Below are 25,507 nucleotides of genomic sequence, written 5' to 3'. Positions count from 1 at the left end.
TTTCCAGGAACTCCTGTCTTTGCTGCTATCTTCTATTTTATGGGGGCCAGGACAAAGTACCTCCCAATCACAGCTCTACTAAAATTCTGGATTTCTCCATTGTTTTCTGTGGAAAACTCTTACTTCCACCCCAGGATATTGGGCAAGGGGAGAGAACAGAAGTCTAGGAGAACAGAAGATGGAACCATTGAATGTTAAAGGTGTCAGCTGAGGAAGGGGAGGAAAATGGAGTTTAACAGTGCCTGCTTCAGGCCTTAACAGCTTATGGTATCTTGGAAATGAGGGGAAAGGAATGCACATCATGAGGTCAATGAAGTATGAAGCCAGGCAGGGCTAATCCTGAGTCCTTTAGTATTATAAAGCGGTGATGGAAGGTTTCAGGAGACTAGAAAAGGTCCTCTGCAAGCCTCAAACACCAGTACAAGTTTCCTGTTGCAGAATGGTGGACAGAAACACTTTTGTTAAGAACCGAACATATACCATTCTCTCACTACATTGACAACAGGTTAATCATATAGTGATACTCAAGTGCAATTCTTAGGAGTGGCAGTTCAAAGATCAGAACAGACGTCTCCAACTTGGCGCCCTCCAGATGTGTTTGACAACTGCACTCACTGGCTGGAAATTATGGGAATTGTAGCCCAACACATCTGGAGGGCACCAGATCAGGGACGGCTGAACTAGAAGATACGAAGCACACATGCACACTACATTTTCTCCCTACTAGTCCCTCCCCACAAAGAAGAAAATTCGTTAGAAATAGGGGGAATTTTGCCTTCAAGTATTAGGATGCTTTGGGAAGAAGATTACAGGGCATCCGAAAGCCATACATTGGACTAAGCCCATTCACAGATGGGCAAAGGCATCGACGAATACTTTCCATGGTTTCTTCGAGGCTACTCCCAGAACAAGAGGCATGTGCGATACAGCCTGGGATGTGCTCATCATTCTGAACCCTTATTAAAAACCGAACACAACCAACAACTTCGGCAAACCAGTCGATCCAGGGTGGTCGCCTGAATAACGACGGATTTTTAAAAACAAAGGGGTCTTTAGGAGCACAACCAGAGACACACCCACTCACTGATATTTTGAGGGTACCCGCTTATCTTCCTCTTCAACAAGAGCGCCCTTCCCCCAAAACTTTCCCCGCGGAAGTTGCTCAGGCAAGATGACGGGGCGAGGCGATGTTATTTATATTCCATATATATTTCGCATATAGCATGGCCGCCGCCGCCGCCTCCTTCTCCCCGACCCCACCGGTGCGGGTAAGGCGGGATAAGCGCTCTAAGATGGCGGCGGCGGCGCGCGCCCGCCCGCCGTTGCTATCCGCGAACGACTTGAGGCAGAGAGGGCTTACGCGCCACTCAAACAGCACGCGCGAGGTAAGCGGGCTGAAGCGGCTCGAGGCCCGCGACCAATGAGACAGGCCTCTCTGCCTCGTCAGTTGGGCTCCGCACGCGGGAGGTGGGCTGCGGCGCTCCCCCCCCCATACCTTTCCAAAATGAGCGGCCCAGTGGATGGGCGTCCACCCGTAGAAGGAGTCCTCGGCTGCCAGGTTTTCGCGGGACGCGCTCTGGAGCAGAGCGCACAAAACGGACAAGTCCCCGTCGCGGCAGGCGCGGTGCAGCGGGAAGCGCAGGTTCAGCAGCTCCTCGCTGGAAAAACCCGCCTCCGGGCCGGACCCCAGCGACATGGCGGCAGCGCCGAACGCCGGGGAACCGGGGGAACAGCGAGACAGCTCGGGCGGCGGCGTGAGGGGAGCAAGCGCCTCGCAGCCGCGCTCCGAGCTCCCAACGGCCTCCACACCGCCTCGGCTGCCGAGCACAAAGAACTCGAGGCGGGCCTGGCGGGACTCCACCCCCACGAGAGGCGGGGCAGCGAGCGCTTTCGCCAGGCCCGAGCCGTGAGCTCGCCTGCGCCGGGCCGCCTGCGGACGCGAAGCTGGGGGCGGGCCGGGAAGGGGCTCGGAGGGGCGCTCGAGCCCCGGCTGCCCTTGGTTTTCATGACCCTATTTCGGCGCGTGACCCCTCCCCCAACCCCCGGTGAGTAGATCAGCCTTCCTCAACCCGGTGCCCTCCAGATGTGCCGGGCTGCAACTCCCACCATCTCATGCTGGCTGGGGGTGACGGGCGCTGTAGTCCGGCACATCTGGAGGGCACCGGGTTGGGGAAGGCTGAATGCGAGCGAGCGAGAGCGCTCAAGGCCTGCCCGTTTGGAAGTCACGCTTCACCCCGGCTTGAAACTAGGGCTGCAAAGGTGATAATCTCAAACCCGTGCTTGTTTACCTGCAAGTAACTCCCACTGGGTCCAACGGGGCATACGTAGTAGTAAGTGTCTTTGGAATTGCAGCTTACGGTTTTTAGAGACGGAACCTTCTTTATTTTATTTAAAACATTTCTTGGCCGCCTTTAAGGGCAGGGTCTTGTGGCACCTAAAGGCATAACACATTTATTATGGCATAAGCTTTCCTGGACTAGAGTCCACTTCATCAGATGCTTGCCTGTGGCTGCAACCCTGTGAACACTTACTTCAGAGTAAACCTACCTTTAATACACTGGGACTTGCTTCTGAGTAATCATGCAAAGGATGGATGAATAAGTACAATTGCCTTTACTGGTGCTTTCTCCCAAGTTAACGTGTACATAATAGCTGTCATGAAGTGACATCACAAGCATGTTTTCTCAGAAATAAATTCAACAGGACTTTCTAAGGAGGCAGGCAGTTGCTCTTAAATGACAACTTACAATTGAACAACCAAAGGACATCTCACTAGAAGGGGGGGGGGGAGAGTTCAATGGTGCATGCTTCCGAGTGGAGGTATTTCCAGATGAATGGCTCCTAGCACTACCAATCAAAAGACATTGTGCAGCTATTCTGCTTTTTCTTCCTTAACCTATTCTCTGTGGTAAGAAGAACGATGGAAGAAGTAGTGGGAAAACACAAGAGGGTTACAAGTGAAAGGCAACGTTTGCCCTCCTCATAAAATTCCACGAATGAGGCAGGGAGATTGGCACAGCAAAGGTCTCATCTGGAAGCACCCTAAGTGCATTTAGGATTGCAAGTTTACACAGAACTCAATAGAACTTACTTCTGAGTAAACATGTCTAGAAATGAAACTTCCTCTTAATCCTAGATATGTGGGCTGCTGATTGTAGCTTTCTATTAAGGGAAAGGCACTCTGCACATGCTAAGTTTTTATTACAATTTTTATATGTTCCTGGCTTAGTGCTGAAAATAGATTATGGGGAACTATATAAATATGGAAAACATTTTGGGACATGAGTTGACAAGCCTAGTACTTTAAGACTGGGATGTGCTCCTCCCCCAAAGTTTTCATAATCCTTTCTGTAGAAATGATTCTCATGGACAGTGAACAATATTTACCTCTTGGTTTTCTTTTTCTCTTTCTGCTACCAGAACATAGGCATCTGCAGATAGAACACATTGCAAACATTAATTTCCCCTATTTCACAAAGTACATGTAGTTATATCTTTGTTCTCCCATTAATAATTCTCACCATTTCTTGTATTCCTTTCAAATATTTGCAGAGTAGGTGGAGTGGAACAAGCGTTCACACAAGGAGGCTATTCATAAAGTCCAACAGTCCTACCTTGGCTTCATTCCTGTAAAGTTTGTAAGCCTATAGGAAGAGAACCCTATAGCATACAGTGGTATCAAAAGAGCTACTTTAGGTACATCTAAAGGCTTGGGTGTGCCTGGTGGGATTAAAAAAAAACTTTTTCCCCCTTTGAACAGGAGAACCCCATGCCATATCACAACCTGCTTTTCAAAGATATCTCAGTTTTAAATGCAGTTTTCCATACACCATGGAGCATTGCTGTTTGAGAAGCACAAGGCCGATGCCCCCTTCAGTGCAGGTAACTAGTTGTGTGATTCTTTTGCATCTCAATATTTTTAAAATTAAGTACAGTATCAACAATATTACTTTCTAATTGGAGTTGCTGCTAAGCCCTAAAGCCCTCCAGCCAAATGATTACATTGATGTACTGATGAAAAATTGTACAGCTTATGCTGGGATTTTATATGTGGCTTGTTTTTATGTGTGGAAAAGTTTTTAAGCCTGTATCTGCTTGGCCAAAAGCCAACATTCTCATGGTTTCACCAGCTGGGTCTTTCCATCAAGACACTCTAGATAAAACTGGAAAAGCTGGCAAGCCTATATTAGTCACTGTTCATTTATAAAGGAAAAGTTTCAACTGACTGACAGTCCTAGTGCTGAGATTACACTGACCTCAAAAAGGCCTGTAATTTTCCATTAGGAAATTCCAAAAGTTGGATAGGGTTAAATTTTTAGCCTTGGTTACATTTGTTTTGAGAGAGAGAGAGAGAAGAGAAGAAAAGAAATAATCCCAGTGCTATGTACAACAGCAAGGAATCCTGTGCTCGGCCCCGGACCCTGCTTTCACAAGACCCTGTTCTGAAACATATGAAAAGGCAAGAGTGCCTGTGAGTGACTCAGCCAATATGCATTCACAGTAAGTTCATGGGCTAATACATGGGGAGGTTAGGAGTTTCCCAAGTATGGTGTGCAGGAAAATCTGAACCCTGGGCTGCCCTAGTTTAGAAATGAAACAACAAAGTTATCTTAGGCTTTGTCCCAGTTACAACAGACTCACACTTTATGCAGCAAGGCAAGTACATTTAATGTGTGTATGTTCATGTTTGTATGCTAAATTCCATAAAATATGAATGAAAATGTATATCTGAGTACATGGGAGCTCACAGCGGACACATCCAAAGGAACTGTGGAATAATCACATCTCTGGTACAAGCCCACTACATGTTCTTGAATATTTGGAGATGTACTTCATAATTTACTGGGTCTAGCACTGCAAATAGTGGTGTACATGTGGCAAGCACTCTTGCAGAATAGACTGTGACTTTGTCCCAAAGTCTTTATAAAGTTGCATTAAAAACTGAATCTCACCTACCTAAGGAAAGGTTTAGAAACAATGCAGTTGCTGACATATAGTCTAGTCTTCTAGACCTACACATGGATACAGGAAGATAAAGGGAAAGTGTTAGTGGATAATACATACCCACAGTATCCATCATAGTAGTCAAGGTTACAGGGAAACAGAAGTCTTGAAAAACTGGTCAAAGTGGAAACTCCATATACAAGAGATAAGGCACAGAGCCCACAGCTCTTCCTTCTGTTCTACCGAAAGGGGGCAAATGGGCGGGTAGTCTGGCCCAGTCATGACCCAGCAGATGCATGCAGCAGGAGTTGAAGAGTGAAAATGTATTATAAGACAATTGGGGAGGCCTATGGTATTAAAGCCTTCCACCATTACTATTACACATGAAACTACGCACTGAACGAGAATTACAGGTATCATTTTTGAACATTTACACAAGGTCTGGCAATATAGGTTACAGGCTAATCAGGTTAACAGGCTTATCTCGCAGGTTAACAGGTTTGTGTTATCTTATGAGTGCCTCAGGAAAGTTAAGGCAAAGCTGGGGGATTGTTTTGCATACACATGAAAGTTAAAGGTGCCATTGGCTGCTTCTAGCCAGGAGATATTTTCAAGTGTAAAGTATGCTGATTCATCTTGCCTGACACCAGCAAGCTACAAGAGCACTATGGGTTGGCTGCTGATCCAAATGGACGACTAGCATATAGCAGAATATACTTATAGCGTAGTCCAATAAGTATTTCCATTACCGCTTCCACTCCCCTTTCTGGCTCAGTATTGTAGCATTAAATCAGCCATGAGAAAAGCTGCCATTTAGATGCAGCTGTATTGTCTCTTGAATAGCCATGCATGCAGACTTTCTAGGGTAATGTAGGGCTGACAACTTTTTATCTGAATTAACTGTGTCTTTAACCTCAGCTTGACCTGTAGCAATTAGCAGGGACTACCATTTTATCCCTATATAGTGTGGGTGTGTGTAAGGGGGAAGTCATCTGCTAATTCCTGCATATCAAGCTGCAGTTAAAGGTACAGCTACAGAAGACAGTTGGAAACTTAGCAACCCTAGCAGCACAGAGTGGTATAGGAAATTGGTAACCTTCCAAAGCAATAAAGCAGAATTTTTCAGCCACCCTCTATACTAGTCTAAAAACAGCAGAAATATTCAGCAGGAAAATAGCTGAAATTCCCATTGGCATCCCTAAACTTAGCACTAGTCTGGGGAAGCCACTTTGAGAATATCTGTTACTTTGTACGAGGATAGAGTGATGAGAGGAATGAGAAGGAGGGATGTCAAAGTTGGGATTAAGACTGTCACAGTTAAATAAAGGACTGCAGGAAAGGATGGATTGCTTCTGTCCTTCAGGCCTCATTCTTGGTGTGGGAGCTGCTGCAGCATGGCTCCTCCCCACACCACACGAGCAGTGCAAGTCTGGATGTGGTATATTCCATGTGGCCGAAGGCTTTTACTGAGTGGCATGGGAAGTAGCCACAGTGTAGTGATTCTCATGCCACAAAGGTAAGAAAGGAAAAACAAAAACACTTAATAACTAAACACTGTCCTTCCTTCACACCCTCTGAGCAACAGCTCTTGGGATGGCCATCCCTTTCCCTGAAGCAATTGTGTGATTCTTTTGTTTGGGCTCCAGATCTTTTATTATGCCACCGATGATAAGTCCATGATTTAGGGATAGATTTACTATGCACAGGTTTGTTATTTTAAAAAGAACTTCCACATGGCTCACTTCCATATGACTGTGGAATGGAGTGCCTTGCTATGCACATGTAACACCTGTGCTGAAAGAGCTACACTGGCTGCCAGTTTGCTACTGAGCCACATTCAAGGCATTATAATTGACATATAACGCCCTAAACAATTTAGGACCAGGTTACGTAAAAAATTGTCTTTCCTCTCCACTCCCCACCATATAGACCCATCAAGACCACTATAACCTTCAGGGGCAGCCTTCCTGTCTATGCTATACCCTGCAGAGTCCCATTTGGCAACAACACAGCAATGGGTCCTCCCTGGAATGACCTCTCGTCTGTGACATGTCAGGCACCTACAATCATGTGCTTTTGACAGTTACTAAAAACTTGTTTACCCTGGTTTTCCCCAAGCATTAACTATCTAAATGTTGTTATGCTTTTAATTATGCATTGTTTTGTAATATGTGTGAATCGCTTCAGGATTGTAAAAATGGGAAGCGATATATAAATGTGCTAAAATCAATTAATAAATAAATTTCCAGTGGGGTAGCCGTGTTAGTCTGTTGCAGCAAAAGCATCAAAGAGTCTTGTGGCACCTTAAAAACTAACAAATTTACTATGGCATAAGCTTCTGTGGACTACTGGCCACTTCATCAGTTGCATGAAGTGATATCCTCAGTTGGCAGGTATATATAATTATACACTTGGTTGTAGAGAAAAAACAGTTGTAAGCAGTGAGGTCAGAGGGAAATAAAACGTGAAAAGTACAGACTGTGACAGTTACATGAAAAATGTATATAACATCATTACAGTGATGATTCACAAAGCTAGCATTGGCATTGGCAAGCTAATTAACACATGGTTCCTGTAAACGGTTCACATACATTTTCACTAGCACTTATTTTAAAAGGTTGAAGTAAGAAGCTATTCAGTTTTCCTCTGCTGATATCACTGGAAACGTTGCTGTTGATTCAAGCCTCAGAACTGCTGCTTGCGAAAACTAAACCTGAGGAACTCTGATTTAAGTTATTTCCAGAGGGGTAGCTGTGTTGGTTTATTGCAGCAAAAAGAACAAAGAGTCTTGTGGCATCTTAAAGACTAACAAATTTATTCTGCCATAACTTTTCATGGACACTGTACAAATCTGATTAAGGGGCCAGTGTCTGCAAAAGCTTAGGCCAGAATAAATTTGTTAGACTTTAAAGTGCCATAAGACTCTTTGTAGATTTAAGGTAGTTTTCTCTAATGACCTACATCTGCTTAAATGTGACAAAAATCTTAGTCCAAAACGTTTGCTTTGAACTGAATTTCCCATTGGTTAATGCAGACTCATAGGGCTGTTATTACAGGCATATAATACAATTCACTTGTAGCTGCTGCTGCATTTCCAAAATATTATCTTTAAGCATACTTCAAGTATTTTCTTAGTGGTATAACTTCGCCAGTTGCTGGCGCAGCTTGGGAGGTTGACTGTATCACTTGGATATGTAGGACAAAAGGAATAGAATCTGCCCCCCTTTTGCATTATTATTGTTGTTATTTAGTATTTCTACACCATTATTCAGAGAATACAGTCCTTTACAATTCTTACCTAATTTTTATTAACTAGTCTGCCCCATAATTTTCAAGGAATAGAATGAACAAATAAGAGCCTCCTACATATCTGTTTCAGTCAATCCTATAGGAAATCAACCCTGAGTGCTCATCGGAAGGACAGATACTGGAGCTGAAGCTCCAATATTTTGGCCACCTAGTGTGAAGAGAAAACTCCCTGGAAAAGACCCTGATGCTGGGAAAGACTGAAGGCAAAAGGAGAAGGGGACGGCAGAGGATGAGATGGCTAGATAGCATCACCGATGCAATGAATATGAACTTGAGCACGCTCCGGGAGAGAGCGCAGGACAGGAAGGCCTGGCGTGCTATGGTCCATGGGGTCACGAGTCGGACACGACTGAACAACAACATATCTATTGTCCAAAGCACTCATTTATTTATTACATTTCTATACCGCCCAATAGCCGAAGCTCTCTGCGTGGTTCACAGCAGTCATATTACCTAGTAGATTGTGTGGCTGATGAAATAAAGTAATTTCATCATCTAATTTAGCAGGTACATTTTCCAGAAAGCCTTAAACATACTACTTTAAGGGTGCAATCCTATGCAGATAGGTGGCTGCTTCTGAACTCAGAGGCAACCGCCTATCCAATGCAGAGCAGGAGAAGCATGGAGGGGATTGTTCCCTCCACACTCCTCGTGCCCTGAATTTTTGGCTAGACAGCCGCTTTTGGCTCTCTAGCCACAGGAGGGCAGAGCGGGGGAGGAGGCTGCCGTATGACACATAGGGTGTGTTGTACAGGCATTTCCGCCCTCCCCGTCCTGGAACGCCCCCCCGGAACGCTTCATTTTGGCCGCTCTGTGCTCCTCTTGCGAGTGCAGAGCACAGGGCTTCTCCACACTGCCTGTGAGTCAGCGTGGAAGAGGGGTAAGGTCGGTTCTCTGGGAACTGACCTCAGAGCACGGGCTCCGAGGTCGGTCCCCGGAAAACAAGGTATGCTATGACCGTCTAGCCGCTGACTAGTGGCCATAGGATTCCTCCCTAAGATTGCGAAGTATTTGGATTACTTTAGCAGTCTTACAGCACAATTTTATGTATTTTTACTCAGAAGTAAATCCCACTGTGCTCAATCTGGTTTACTCCCAGGTAAGCATGTGTAGGATTGTAGCCAGAGGGAGCAATCCTATGGTTCCAAGACATTGTCTGAGGGTCCATAGGATAGTGGGGATTCATTCCTCCTTCCAAGATCAGAAACTGTACTCTGACCTCAGAACGGGGAGTTGGAGATCCGCCCCTCCTCCCCCTTGCAGCCAGGGTGGAAAGAACTGTACCAGCTGGTCTCCAAGGTTGGAAAAGTGACCTCGGATGGTATTCCAGTAGCCGGGGAGGGGAGGAGACCAGAAAGGCCAGGATTTGAGCTATCCCGAGCCTCTTCCGGCCTCCCTCCTTCTCTCTCTGACGTGCCATTGCTAGACAGGCAAAAAAGCCTGTCTAGAGAAAACCCCACTGATCGGAGGATGAAAAGGTGAAGATCGCCTCTGCTGGTCCTTTCACCCTGCCGGGTTTAGCATGGTAAATCATTGGATACATAGAGGCCTCTGAGTCTAGAGGTTTCCATCTCAGTAAGGCGCAACCCATAGGATTGCACCCTAAATCAGCAAAGAACATTGAGCTAAAAAGACTCTGCCAATTGGCTGGCTAGAATAACAGCTCTATATAATTATGAAATTTGTTTGGAACTAACAGAAATACATTAGTGTAACTTGAAGCTAATCAGGGTTCCAAATCATGAGAGGAGCTTCCCCTGGTAGAGGTGGAAGCTCCCCTCCTTCAGAAGTTATGGAGAACACAGTGACAGTGACAGTGGGGGTGAGAGGAGTGGTGTGACTTTGGGGGCAGGCCTAAATACATGTCCCTGCTGCCTCTTTACCACAGATACTCTGTTCATCCAAGTGACTTATGAACAGGGCTACAGATTCATGAGATTTTATGTATGGGATTATGGTGTGTTTGTGGAAGGGGGCCCATGTTACAAGTTTGTTCTGCCCCCCCCCCCAAATGATCATAGAATCATAGAATAGAAGGGTTGGAAGGGGCCTACAAGGCCATCGAGTCCAACCCCCTGCTCAATGCAGGAATCCAAGTCAGAGCATCCCTGACAGATGGCTGTCCAGCCTCATCTTGAATGCTTCCAGTGCGGGAGAGCCCACCACCTCCCTAGGTAATTGGTGCCATTGTCGTATTGCTCTAACAGTCAGGAAGTTTTTCCTGATGTTCAGCCAGAATCTGGCTTCCTGTAACTTGAGCCCATTATTCTGTGTCCTGCACTCTGGAATGATCAAGAAGAGATCCTGGCCTTCCTCTCTGTGACAACGTTTCAAGTACTTGAAGAGCGCTATCATATCTCCCCTCAGTCTTCTCTTCTCAAGGCTAAACATGCCCAGTTCTTTCAGTCTCTCTTCATAGGGCTTTGTTTCCAGTCCCCTGATCATCTTTCTTGCCCTCCTCTGAACCCTCTCCAGCTTGTCTGCATCCTTCTTAAAGTGTGGTGCCCAGAACTGGGCACAGTACTCCAGATGAGGCCTAACCAGTGCTGAGTAGAGGGGAACTAGTACTTCCCAGGATTTGGAAGCTATGCTTCTATTAATGCAGCCCAAAAGAGCATTTGCCTTTTTTGCAGCCACATCACTGGCTCATATTCAGCTTGTGATCGACAACAATTCCAAGATCTTTCTCGCTTGTAGTGTTGTTGAGCCACGTATCCCCCATCTTGTAACTGTGCATTTGGTTTATTTTTCCTAGGGGCAGAACTTGGCATTTATCCCTATTAAATGTCATTCTGTTGTTTTCTGCCCAGTGCTCCAGTCTATCCAGATCACTTTGAATTTTGTTTCTGTCTTCCAAAGTATTAGCTATCCCGCCCAATTTTGTGTCATCTGCAAATTTGATCAGCATTCCCTGCACCTCCTCCTCCAAGTCATTAATAAAAAGGTTGAAGAGCACTGGGCCCAGGACTGAACCCTGCGGTACCCCACTCGTTACCTCTCCCCAGTTTGAGAAGGTCCCATTGATAAGCACTCTTTGAGTCCGATTCTGTAGCCAACTGTGGATCCACTGGATCATTGTTTCGTCTAGCCCACTTTGAGCTAGTTTGCTCATCAGGATATCATGGGGCACTTTGTCGAAAGCTTTGCTGAAGTCGAGGTATCTGATATCTACAGCATTCCCACAGTCTACAAGGGAGGTTACTTGATCAAAAAATGAGATCAGATTTGTCTGGCAGGACTTGTTTTTGACAAATCCATGTTGGCTTCGAGTAATCACGGCATTGTTTTCAAGGTGCTTCCAGATGGATTGCTTTATCATCTGCTCCAGAATTTTCCCAGGGATTGATGTCAGACTGACTGGTCTGTAGTTCCCAGGTTCCTCCTTTTTACCCTTTTTGAAGATAGGGACAACAATAGCCCTCCTCCAGTCATCTGGCACTTCCCCCATCCTCCATGATTTCTCAAAGAGAATAGACAGCGGTTCTGAGAGTTCTTCTGCCAGTTCCTTTATTACTCTAGGATGCAGTTCATCTGGCCCTGGAGATTTGAACTCATTCAAAGTAATTAGGCATATGGTCACGGAACACCTATCGATCTCAAGCTGCAATCCTGCCCCTTCAGCCTGTACTTTGCCTTTGCCAGGGGGGTCATAGACCCTCTTTTGGGAGAAGACTGAGCCAAAGTAGGAATTGAGCACTTCTGCCTTTTCTTTGTCATCTGTTATCGTTTTGCCATTCTTATTTAATAGCTGAACAACCATTTCTTTCCTCTGCCTTTTACTATGCACGTAGCTGAAGAAAGCCTTTTTGTTTTTAGCATCCCTCGCTAACCTCAGCTCGTTCTCAGCTTTAGCCTTCCTGATGCCATCCCTGCAATTCTGATGCTTGGGCCCTGGCTGTTAGAGCACAGACAAGGAATTACCTGAAATAAGACTACAACTGTCCTTAGCAAATCCATAGCGGCTTAATATAAGCAGGTTAATAATCAGTGTGAGAACATACAACAAACCAGATCCTAGATGTGGCTGCCGAATAACTCACAAAGGAAGGTGATGAACCTAAAGGCTTGCTTCTGAAGGTTAAATCCACGCTTCTTCTGTCAACTGACATGTCATTTTTTTTATAACATGGGAGAATATTTATTCATTAATCAGTTTATTCAAGGTATTTATAAGCCGCTTTTTAGAGCCAAACCCCAGAAAGCAACATATACAAAATAAATGAAACAATAGTATGTTAGGGAGTTCATGTTAAGTGCACAGTAGATACAGCAAATAGGTATATGAGAAACTGCTTTGGAACAAATAGCGCCCAGATTTCTTTAGGAAGCCCAGGAGAAAGGAAGTTTTTAAGGCCCTCTTAAACGCCTGTACTGAAGGGATCAAGTGAATGTCAAATGGAAGGGAGTTCCACAACTGCAGGGCCACACCAAGAAGGCTCTGTCTCTTGTGCTCGCCAAGCTGTTATTACCAGCAGGACACAACCAGGCAGGACTGCTGTTTCAATCTTAGATTACAGGCAGGAACATGCTGTTGAAGACAGTCCTTAAGGTAACCCAGTCCCAAATATTGTCTTAAAAGTTAACACCAGCACTTTGAATTGAGCTGGAAATGTATTGGTAGCCAGTGCAAATGGTGCAAAAGTGATGTTACATGGTCAGGCTTTCTGGCCTGTGGTAGCATCTGGGCAGTTGCATTTTGCACCAATGGAAGTACAGCACCTTGGAGGTATGTGGCTCTGGGGTGTATTCGTGCCTCGTTCCTAATTGATGTCCCTTAATCTAGTCCTGAGGCACTCAATTTAGGTGCGGCTTGATTAATTCATATTTTCAAATCTCTGTCTGAGTATGTATCCAGAGGCTGATAACCTAATGACAAGATCACTTCTTTTGACCTCTCCACCCACTCCATCTGGAGATGCAAGCCCTCAAGGCTTGTCTCTACACACGGTGCCAGGCTGAGCTTCTTAAACTGTGATTCAAATTTCACAGAATACTGGTGTGAAGTGGATACCAGGCTCTGCTATTGGGCAGATTCCCAACATACTCTGGGCCACTGCTGCTATGTGTACCTTTCCAGACAGCAACAAGTCAAGGAGCACCCCAAGCTGCATACCTGGACCTTCAGGGGAGTGTGACCAGGAACATACTAACTCCACCCAGATTGAGCCCAACAAGACCTCTGTCTTATCTGGATTAAATGTCAGCTTGTTCTCCCTCATCCATCCCAATACCTCATCCAGGCACCTGTTCAGGGCTTCTATAGCCTCTCTGGGATTTGCAGCTGAAAAAGAGGAAGAGCTGAGTGTCATCAGCATATTGATGGCAGCACAGCTCATGCCACCAGATGACTTCTTCCAGCAGCTTCATATAGATGTTGGAGAGATGGGAGATAAGATGGAATCCTGAGGCATGCCATAAGCTAAAGGCCATGGGATAGAAAACTCATCAAGAGCTATCCTCTGAGACTGACCATCCATGAAGGACAAGAGCCATTGTAACACTGTCTCCTAAGCCCAGCTTGGACAGGCAGGACAGAAGGATACAATGATAAATGGTATCAAAAGCCACTGAGAGGTCCAGCAGAACTTAGAGGGTTGCACTCTCACCATCCAGTCCCTGGCATAAGTCATCCACCAGGGCAACCAAGTCTGCATCCATCCAGAAGCCGGGCTGGAACCTGGATTGGAGTGCATCCAAATAACCAGGTATCAAGTGACACAAGGAGTTGATAGGGCCCTGCAAAGGTGCTGGTACTCGCTTGCTTCTTAACCATGAGCTGTCCAAGACAGCCTTCTCAAAGTGTTTGCTAGTATTATATATAAAAGGTCTAAATCTTCTGAGTAACAGGGAGATATACTATTTGTTCCCAATATTACTTATAATATCTATGCTACATGTCTTTTGTAAAGGAAAGATGCTACTGTTTTGTTTGTCGTTGTCCCCCCACCCCGCCCCAAACAAAAAAAGCCAGTTTGGAATTGCATTTTATTTATTTGAAAAAATGTTATCCTGCTTATTTGATATATATGTATTATTCAGGACAGATTTGTCATTCTGCAAATGTTAAGAAGAGTTTGGTGCATGTTTCTGTCTTTTGAAATCTGAATTAGAATATTATTAAATAGAATGTATTGATTTTTGTTAAATAAATATCTTGCTCTGATTAAATATAATGGCTTGGATCCTAAGATAAGTTAACTTAAGAAAGTGCACAGAAAGTTTCCCATCTGCTCCTCCCAAGCGCAGCCATCTGTGGCCCCCAAACTTTTCTTATTATTATTTCCTAGTGAATGGATCCCGCTTCACATGGCTTGAAATAGGCCTTAGTTTGATAACAGCGAAGCCTTCAAGCCAACTTACTCAGCTGTCAGAGCTGGATACATTACACCTGCCCTGTCTCAGTGAAGCCAGGCCTGCTGGCACTGCTAGGCACAGTCCCTGTGATGGTGTACCCCTATATACTGCTGAGGGAGACGTCTGTCCACTCCATTCCCATGAGGGGGGCCCACAGCAGCGGGGAGAGGGAGCTGTATAACTGTTCCTCGGACTACCCACCTGGCTTCAAACTGTATTTACTACAAAACTATGAGCTGGTTAGGGAATTCTGCCACCTAGTGACTAAAGATGGTATGGTAGGCTTGAAACACACGGACACATTTAAGGGCGCAATCCTATGGGGACAGGCGGCCACCTCCGACCTTGGAGGTGACTGCCTATCCAATGCAGGGCAGGAGAAGCACAGAGGGGATTGTTCCCTCTGTACTTCTCCTGCCCTGCATTTGTGGCTAGATAGCCAATTTCAGCTGTGTAGCTGCGGGAAGGCAGAGCAGGGGAGGAGGCTGCCGGACGACACATAGGATGTGTCATACCGGCATTTCCGCCTTCCCCACCCTGGAATGCTCCGTTTTGGCTGCTCTGCGCACCTCTTCTGTTCTGCGCTGCTGGAGCATGGGCTCCGTGGTCGGTTCCTGGAAACCCACATATCCTATGGCTGTCTAGCTGCTGACTAGCAGCCATAGGATTGCTCCCTAAATTAATTAAAATTAATGCATTCTAAAAACAAAATAACCCTGAGATGCACACCCTTTGGTCCCCTTAGTATGTATGCCATGTTGCAGCTGTGTAAGTTTCACAGTCTTTGCACTATGGCACAGACAGACATCCTCTTTTATTATTATATACTTAAAAGATTTATAAGCCACCTTTTAGGGAAAACCCTCCCAAGGCAGTGTACCAAATTTAAAAACACTAAACACAATAAAACAAAGGTGATGATGATAAAACAACAATAACACCAGAATTAACAATTAAAACCAAATGATACCTTATACAGAATGATAACCAACAAAGTCCTGACTCAGTTATAGGACAAGATAAATTGTCCTTAGATCCCACTTGAAGGCCTGTAATGATGGAGCCTGGCGGACCCTCCTGAATCCAAGCTCAATCTGGGGCAAGTCCCCTCTTTCTCAGCAGCCCATCACACACTATCCCACATTGTTCAGGATGTCCCCCTGACCCTCCAGAGAGGCTCTTCGAGGGTTGCCAGTGGCTTCCTTGAACTTTGATAAGTTATCTTGTCTAAGGATCCAAGGCATTGCCTTTGATAACTCCTTATTCTAGAAGTCAAGTAGGTAAAAGACAGAAAGTCTAGCTGATTAGTGGGAAATCTCTCTAGAAACATTTGGATTTTTTTTTTTTTTTAGATTATTGGACCCCTACATCTCCAGGAATAAACATTCTTAATGGGAACAGGCAAATCCATAATTTGAGTCTTCGAAATGGTCTATCCATGACAAGGATTTATACAATATATTCCTCCCCAGCAGATAGATGATCAAATTCGTGGCTCATGTATAAACTCCTAGTTGAGAGCATGTCTCAATATATGTGTTGGGCAGTTGACAAACTGAGAAAATGCTACAGTTATCACAGTAGTCCTGAAGCTCTGAGTAGCTCCAAATAGTGAGATCTCAAATAAGGAGGCCTTAAGGGTCTGGAGAATGACCACACCAAAGTTGAGAACACCTCAGTGACCTCAGCCAGGAAGTCTATTAGGGAGTAGGCTGACTAGTACCCCCACAGAATCCTCAGTTTCCCCCTCTGCCCAACACTAGGCATACATGCGCTCAAAAACTGCTGGTTGCTGCATGGTGAAGGAGAGAGAATTTTTGCAGACCATTGTCACCTTGCCTCCCCAAAGACGCACAATCCTATGCATTTTTAGACAGAAGAAAAGTCCTACAACTCCCAGCGTGCCCCAGCCAGCCATGCTGGGAGTTGTAGGACTTTTCTTCTGTCCAAACATGCATAGGATTGCGTCCTTGATCACTGAATACCCAGCTGGTGTTAGGTGAGACAGTACTGGTCCAGCAGCCTCAGGCAGATAACACCACTGCCTGTGTTCACTCTGAACTTTCAGTTCCCTGTTCCTAACCTTTGCCAGTGTGTGTGTTGACACTTTGTATGAAGCTGCTATGTACTTGTTCTGTTGACATTTGTCTGTAAGGTGACAGATCTCCTATGGAACTTCTAAGTAAGTGTGCTTAAAACTGAGGTATAAGTAGGGTGATGGATTGATTTAAAAACAACAACAGTCATCAGAGATTTGAGCTGTCCCTTCCTGTCAATACTGTTCTGGCAGATCAAGTCAACAATGAATCATACTATTCAAGTATGCTTCAGCAAACTATTCACCAGACATGACTTTATCAATGTTTTAATACTGCTATAAAGTTTGCTATTTGTTTAATAGTTAGCTAATTTAGGCTACGTATGCACTCTCCTTTTGCCAACTGACTTCGCTTCTAGCTGTCATACTGAATAACTATGGGCCCAGAAGTCTCATTTAATATTTTTAATTGTAGTACTGCTTAGGGAGAAGCTGGAAAAATGTCCCTACTGGGCTGTTAACGTAATTAACACGGTTACTCCTCTAGAATGTTTTCCCACCATCCCCTTCCAATCTCCCTTCCATTCTAAACCTCTTAACATTTTTCTTATTGCTGCTTGATGAGAGTGTTTTCTTGAGCCCCAGCTAGGATACAGCTGGGGTAAAAAGTCTCATTCCAACTCCAAAATAAATATTTATAACACTGAAGAACAACTGTTTCTTCTTTTTAGTTTATGATTCATGGCATTGTAATGTACTTTCTTTTCTATGCTGAAAAGTGCATTACAGTGATTAATAGAAATGACATGATACTGAAATGGTTTCCTTGTTCCATATGAAGTCACGCTGATCTAAAGGACTCAATTAGGTGGCCAAATAGAAACTGCCAAACAGGAAATGCATCAACAAAGAAGAGGGCAAAAGAGGACACAGATTTGCATAAAATGTGTACGTGCTAATTTAGAAGTATAAACACAAATTTGTAAATAATTACTATAATTCACACAGAGATACAATAATCTCACCACAGTTGGGAAGACTGTGACCTGATGACCTATGTGCCTGCTCAGTGTGCTCTTCAGGTCCTAAGCTGTTGGGCAGCTTTGGGGCCCTTGCTCTCCCCTGCTTATTGATTCTTCATTTTTAAACCAGACTCGGACTGGACAGCCCTTCGGAGGACTGTCTTCTGATAGACTTTCAAATAGCAGACCAACCTCTGTAAAGTAGGACACATGGCCACCCTAGATCTGCTACATCTAGAAAATGCATTATGTTGCAATGTAGCCTCACCTACCAGGAATGCTCCTTTCCAAGGTTCCAGCCAGCCACCCATGTCATCCTCCAGGATACTCATTCCAAATATCCCCCAGCCCCGCCCCCCCGGTTTTCCATTCCCTCCCCCACTGAACATTCCATGGCTACTGAGTATACTCAACCCTCATTGGGCTATTTGGGGACTGGGATACCCACAGTTGTTGTTGTTCTACTTCTGCAAATGTTGTGGTTCCCTGAGGATGCTGATACCTCCCTCTTCTTTTGTACTGGCTCTGTTTTGGCTATCTAGCTGTCTGCAGTCACTGTCTGAGTTTGCTATTAGAGGGAGTGATTCTGTTAATAAAAGAATATATTATGTCATTTCAGCTGATCTTTTATTTAAGTGCACAGCTGTTGTCTTGTGGCTCAGCTAGTCAGTCTCTTGTGATTCATGTAACCCTTGCATGCTGTTTGTGATGAATGAGTTAGCTTAAGCAGAGTGCTTGAATTTGGCTGTTAATTCTACTTGCTTTTGAATGTTAAACACAGACTGGGTTTGCATGACATGATGGGTTGTCGTGTCATCCAGACCAAGACCATTTCCCACAGGGTGGCTTATCTTTGGGCAACAAGCCATCCTGACAACCCATGTCATGTTCTAGGGGTTGTTGAACCCATGATGGGTTGGCATGTCATTCAAACCCAGTGGAGCCATTTTATTGTGGGTTGTGGGAACTGGCCAGTGAGCTACTCAGCAAGAGCAGCAAAACCCCTTGTTGCTCTTCATGATCTTATGTGTGTCAGTAACAGCCCCTCCACCAATGCCTGAGCAGCACTTTGGAGTGACTGTCACGTTCCTTCACATTTCTAACAAAAAACCCTGAATAGATGGCTGAATAGGATGGAGTGAATGGAGCCCCACGGGTGCGTGCATAAGTGCCGCTGGTGCTGGCACTCCATTTGCTCTGTCCCATTCTGCCATCTCTAAGTTGTTGTTATTTTAAACTGTTGGGAATATTTGCACAATTTTTTGGACTCTGAAATATATGCAAATTTAATGACTGGGAAGTAAATGGAGGAGAAGTTTGTATAACTGTAAGGTCTGGAAAATAAATGGAGGGACAATTTGCGCACCTGTACTAATGGAGCAATTTGTGTAGGTGTGCAAATTTCCCCTCCATTTACTTCTCAGCCCTTACATTTCTGTAAAATTACTCTCCCTTTACTTCCCAGCCATTAAATTTGCACACATTTCTAGTTCTTTTGTTAGAACTGTCAGGGAATCACAGTAACTTCAGCAGTAAGTGCTCTGAAAATGAGCCACGAAAAGGAGGGACACTAAGATCTCCCCTTTCTGGGGTAGCTGGAAACTCAGGAAAGTGTTGAAAAGGTGGAGGACACTGAGAAGTGTCAGTTCAACACTTAAAGCCTGGAGGATCACGTTGCTAACTGGGAGGTATTGCCCCCTTTTGGCACACCCCCTTTACTGGTGCTTTTCCATTGACAGCTCAGCAATGGGCCCCTGACAACAGCTGTATGCAAATAAGCCTATATGCAGTCTTGCCTTGCCAATGTCCATGTATGTTACCTATTGCACTGCAGCATTCCCTTTGACAGCTGAAACATACAAAGAAATTGACCAGGCAAGACTACACATATTGGACAGCCATAGGAGTGCACTTGTACGCTTGCGAAAGACTGAAAATAATAATAATGATAATTAATTAAATAAATATGACTCCCATTTGTGCAAATTTCTGGGGCTGAAAAAATAAATTTAAAAAGTCAGGGAAAGAAAAAGGGTCACAATTGGAGCAGGGAAGGGGACGGGATGTGCAGACTAGACAGGTTTAGCCACATAGGACAATGGGATATGGGCTGGAGGACTGAGGGGGAAGGAGGGGAAGAACAAGACACAGTGAGGTTGATCGTCTGTTGGGTGCACCATGGGTAGTTCTGCGAACAACCCACACTGCGTAGCTTATTCACAGGGTAGCTTAGCTTGTCATGCAACCCTGTCCATAGACTTGATGGGTTAGTCAGGGAGTTTCCTCAGCAAATGAGAGTACTGGAAATGGTTCTTGAAGAGGAGGAGAGATCTTTTCCACAACCCATGTTGCTCACAGAGGCACATTTCAACTCCCCTTTGCTTGGAATTTGATTAACGTTTTGGTTAACCAATATGAAGGCATGATGCTTCCTGACAGATGGGCATAGGTGCAGGGAGCCAGAATGCATATGAAGCATATCTAAAAGTGTATGTCTAGATGTGAATGTTAAAACAGTATTTATACTGAACCACTGCCTGCAACTACAATGTTAATCTGCATAACTACATGTTTATCTGTTCACCATTGCAAGGATGTCTGTGTTATCACCCAACAATGTTTTGTGAATGGCACCTCTCAAGGTAGTTATCACTGCCTGTACTTTTTGCATTTCAGTTCCCTCTGACTACAGGGTTTCCATCTCCCCCCCTCCCCTGCTGCAATGTGTGTGTATATAAATCTGCCAATTTGACGTTAACACTTCATGCATCTGATGAAGTGGACGATGTCCACAAAAGCTTATGCTAGAATAAAGTTGTAAATCTTTAAGGTGCTACAAGATTCTCCGTTGTTTTGCTGCAACAGACTAACACAGCTACCCCTCTGGATATAATGGAACATGTACAAAACCAAAGAGCTGACCCTAAGTCAATTTACTTTTTAAAGCCTTTCCATAGACTAGGTTGGGTTCATTTTAGATAGACGGTAAGTTTACTTCACAGAACTGTAGCAGTAGTAATTTAAGAAGCTACTTACTTTTTGTCCGCTGGCAGGTCAAAATCGATCCAAGCACATTTTTTTTTTACCTGGATTTATCTGTGGGGTGATTTGAAAATATTTTTCTTCCATGGAATACACGTGAAAACATTATTTTAAACAATGGGTACTTTTAAATCCCATTGATTTCAATGTTAGAGAGAGTTAAGTGTGTGTGTAAAGCCTCTAATACTTTTGTTTTCAGAGTGTAATTGAAATGCATGCAACTGTGACCTGGTTTGTATGACAAAGCAGATTATCATGGATTAATTAACCTATGATTAGCCCTCACGTGCGCATTCAGCTGCCATTCTGAATATGCAACCTCCAACTGGGGCAACTGGGTTTACGGCATGTCATGTGAACCCAGCCATCATGGGTTAATCAAGGGTTAAACAACCCACACTTAACCCTTGATTAGCATTGTATTAATTAGCCCATGATAAGCCACCATGTTGTGCGAACCAGCCCAGTATCTGAAAACAAAATCTAAAAAAAAGATTTTGCAGGATGCAAACACAATAAGGGCAGTAATTTAGTGTCTTTCGGTGTGAGCACTCAGGCCCAATTTCTAGCAAGTAATCGGAGTGAGTGCTAACGTGTTCATGTCCTGCTTGTGGGCTTCCCAGAGGCATCTGGTTGGCTACTGTGGAAGAGGAATGCTGGACTAGATAGATAGGCCTTTGGTCTGATCCAGCACAGCGCTTATTTTCTTAGTGAGGAGGCAGACAGGCAATCTCTATTATTTATTTTATTAATTACATTTCTATACTGCCCCAAAGCCAAAGCTCTGGATGGTCCCCTGCATATACAAGGAATAGTTTGATGCCCTACCTCAGCGACAAGACTGAGGGAGCGCAGTACATATGGGAACTTTGTAGCAGATGGTGGCACAAAATGGACCTCCTGGGAGTTTCCTTGCCGGATTCTTCATACCAGGAGGAGTCTAGCGTGTGGAGCTAGTATCTTGGCTCAAACTGACTGTAGTTTCCAAATGGCAGTCTCATTGATGCAATAAGCAGGGCACTAGTGGCTGGCTGACCTAAAGGAATCCAAATTTAAACCCTGTAGCATCTGACCTTTAGACAGATACTGCAAAATCCACATTTTAAAAAATGTGTTAAATTTATATCTTGCCTTTCTTCCAAGGAACCCAAGGTGACTTACATGAACCTCTTCCTCTCCATTTTATCCTCACAATAACCCTGTGGGGTAGGTTAGGCTGAGAGTCAGTGACTGGCCCAAAGTCACCCAGTGAGCTTCATGGCTGAGTCAGGACTAGAACCGAGGTCTCATAAGTCCCAGTCCAACACTCTAATCACTACACCACACTGGCATTGACAGGAACTCCACCCATATAACTACAGCAGAGCACAGGCTATAGTGTAACTTGGCATCCTATCATAGCACAATACCACCAGTATATAAATACCACACAGGGGGACCACAAACCTATATCTCTACATCTCCCTAGCCTCCTGTCTGGGCCTATACCTCTCTGGCCTCCAGACATGCACATTCTGAGCTAACAAGGGGGACCTTGGGTGGTAGGAAGCTATGGGGAAAGGCACTTTGCACACAAAGAGACCATTGTACATGAAATAGCTTGGCCTCATAATATATGTGGGAACTTGAGCACTTTGCCAACAATTTTCTGCCTAGAACAGGGGTGGGCAACTTGCAGGCCTCCAGATGTTTTGGCCTATAACTCTCATCAGCTGTGGCCAGCACATAGCCAATAGCAAAGGATCATGGGAGTTACAGTCCAACAACATCTGGAGGGCTACAAATTCCCCATCTCTGGTGTAGAACCATAACAGGTACTTCCTGTGCCGCAAGACAACAGACACAACACTCAGCACCAAACTCCACTCTAAGACTTGGAGGTCCAGGACAGAGTACCCCACAGAGGTCAGCAAGGGGTGGGGGTCACAAGTTGTGATGTCGTATTGCTGCAACTCTCTCCCATTTCTCCCTTCACCTTTGCCATATGTAATACTGTGTGTTGTCTGAACTGTATTGCACTAATACTCTTTCCTCCTAGCCTTGTGGATCGCTGAAGCAGTGTCTCCCATATGGAGGAAACACTGCCTCCTGCAGGCAGCTAAGCTCTCTGTTGGCAAAGGCCAGGCCCTCTGCTCCAGCCATTGCCACTACAGGCCAGAGGCCAGGGAGTGCTTTTGCCTTGCAGGATCACAAAGGGAAGGGGATAATAGTCACTACACTCTACCCCCTTCCCATGGGATGCAGGGAACACTGAGACAAGAGCAGCATCTGAGTACTCAGATTGCACCAGTCACTCTCCCTTCTCCTCTCTCCCTCCCTCCCTCACAAACACTTGCGGTGCCTCCCGCTCCAGAGACAATATCTTCCAGCTGACGATAATTGTTCATTGCACTCCCTTTGCTCTACAGGTTGCTGTCCAACAGGTAGAGTTGTTGAGACCGAGGAGCCATTCCATTATGCACAGACTATGAGGGAGGCCCCGAGCAGTGGCCTGGATGCAGCCACTCTGCAGGGTTGCCAACCTGCTCAGGCAGCTCCCTGCACCCTGGCAGGCTCCACGATGGACAGTCAGGCAACAGATGATGGGTATTCCCAACATGGAGCTGAAGCCATAAGGACAATCACACCTGCTCCTCTGCTAAGGCAATCCCAAACACAGTTTCTAGGGACTAAGTTCCCATAGAACGGAGTGAGACATACTTTTTGAGTAAGCATGCTTAGGGTTGCACTGCATGTCATATAAGCTATTCAGCCAAGTTTTGGCACCTGTCTGAAATCTTATTTCCCATCTAGTTTTCCCTTGATCTTTTTCAGTAGTTCGGTTCCTTCTTGCCCTTTCTAGTCAACAGGCACTGCTGAAAGACTAACCAATGGGAAAGGGTGGGAGGACTTCTTTTAAAAACACTGAGAACATTATTGCTTTATGATCTGTATTTCATATAAAGCAATTTCTGATAATTCAGCAAGACAAAGAAGTGCTACAACACTCCTGCTGTCAACTTTTCTATTCCAGTAAACAATGTAGGCGTATAATGCTATTGACAAGCACATCCGTATTTTATTTTGGGAATATGACAGGCTGCTGCAGGGAGGAGGAGTGGGCAAACTTCCGTTCAGCTGAGCACATCCTGTGCAAACTACATGCTTCAGTAAAGAGCATGTGTTACAGGAAACACTCTTCTTTTCAATTAATACCTACTGAGAATTTTAAGTCTGCATATTATTTTCTTTTTAAAACAAAGCTACAAGAGAATGTTGTCTTCACCCTAACTTGTCAAGGAAAAAAGCTGCTAGATCTGTTGCAGTCAGAGGCTGACATTATCACTGGACATGTAATTCCCCAGAGGTTCTTAAATTGTAAGCAATTGTTCATCTAGCAGGGCTGTATAGGAAGCAGTTGCTGATTAAGGTTCTTTTTTTAGACACGTTAGGGTGCAATCCTATGCATGTTTAGACAAAAAAAGAAGTCCTACAACTCCCAGGATTGCTGGCTGGGGAATGCTGTGAGTTGTAGGACTTTTCTGTCTAAACATGCATAAGATTGCACCCTTAGCCAGTTTAATAAAACGGCTCTTATCAATTAACATTCTCCAACATTGCTCTGTGATTAAGCATATGACATAGGCATTGTGCATAGTCTCAGGTAAACACTGTCAATGTGTGTACATTCTCTGCTTCAGGTGAATGTGCACATTTGCTGGTGTTTCTGCTCATTTCTATTTCTTTACATTTCCATCAATATATCTGCAGATAAACATGTCTCTGTTAAATGTAAAACATAGACTAAAGTAATCCATGATGGGATAGTATGGAAGGAGCATAGGAAGGAACTGGGAGCTCATGTTTTTCCTTCTATCCCCCTTCACTTGGCCCACAGTTTCCACATCCACTTTTTATCAAGGTACTGGTAAGAAACAGTTGTTAAAAGATTGTGGCCTAGTTCACTGGGATACTATACAGTTGTATTCTCACTCATCTTTTAGCCTGGTCAGATTTATTAGAATTCTCTTATCCTTCATCACTGAATTGCCTCATTAATTGGGCCAGTAGAACCATCAAATCGGGCACTGAAGAGCAATGGTGAGGGGCAGGAAATGGGGGTAATTATATCACTCTTAAGTCTTGGTAGATCACAAGATGATGAAAGGAAGAACCATCCCATCCTCATTAATCAATTTTACATTGTCCCCAGAAGGAACAGGATACCATGGAGATCTCAGCACTCCATCTGCTGGCAACCTCACTATGATCTACCATGGAAAAACTAACTGAAATGGAAGATATCACATGCAGCAAAGTCACAGCATGTTGCCAGATGCCTACATGGAAGCAATCCTTATTTCAGGATATTGCATGAGCAACAGAACTTGGATATTAATTATTCCAATATCTAACAATAGAGGTGGCCCATTTAGCCCTTTGAGAATGGTATGGTCAATGACAGTCTGTGTTCTGAGATGAATCAAGATCTGGGACCTCTCAAATGCTTGCAAAAGTAGGACCAGCAGTACCATGGCCTATTTGTAGATTGCCAGAGCTAACTAAATTCTGGGGCAAGCCACAATACTCAAATAATGGCCCTGAGAGCCAGATTGACTGGATCACACATGAATCTTGATTATGGATGGGAATGACTGAATCCTTAAATGCCTGTGTTTATTAATTGGGAGGATGTAAACATCTGGTCATCCTTGCCCCTTGTGCATTTCAGATGGCAATCCTAAGCATTTTGCAGAACTGAACTATGTATACTCAGCCACTGATGCAGAAGGTAAGACAGATGAATATGTGGTCAAAC

General features: G+C 44.6%; 1 protein-coding gene across 3 annotated transcripts in view; it reads right to left on the bottom strand.

Annotated features, from left to right (window-relative positions):
- The window catches only part of ANKRD10 (ankyrin repeat domain 10), an 84,995-nt gene that overhangs the window by 40,914 nt on the left and 18,574 nt on the right, over positions 1–25,507 (bottom strand). Inside the window, exons 2-3 of one of the 3 annotated variants that reach the window (XM_084844633.1) lie at positions 4,957–5,012; positions 3,388–3,431 (exon numbers count right to left, since the gene is read on the bottom strand). In XM_084844633.1, coding sequence (XP_084700759.1) covers positions 3,388–3,431; positions 4,957–4,993 — 81 coding nt within the window. In that variant the 5' untranslated portion in view covers positions 4,994–5,012. Of the gene's footprint in view, positions 1–1,084; positions 1,322–1,495; positions 1,829–3,387; positions 3,432–4,956; positions 5,013–25,507 lie in introns of those variants that run through there. The other 2 variants (XM_084844632.1, XM_084844634.1) reach the window with 2 other exon arrangements.

The sequence above is a fragment of the Heloderma suspectum genome, chromosome 3, assembly GCF_057233095.1.
Source record: "Heloderma suspectum isolate Gila_16-S chromosome 3, 16-S_ref, whole genome shotgun sequence".
In the NCBI taxonomy this organism is placed as follows: Eukaryota; Metazoa; Chordata; class Lepidosauria; order Squamata; family Helodermatidae; genus Heloderma; species Heloderma suspectum.
The sequence above is the reverse complement of the archived record's forward strand: the minus strand, read 5'-3'. Positions and strand labels throughout refer to the sequence as shown.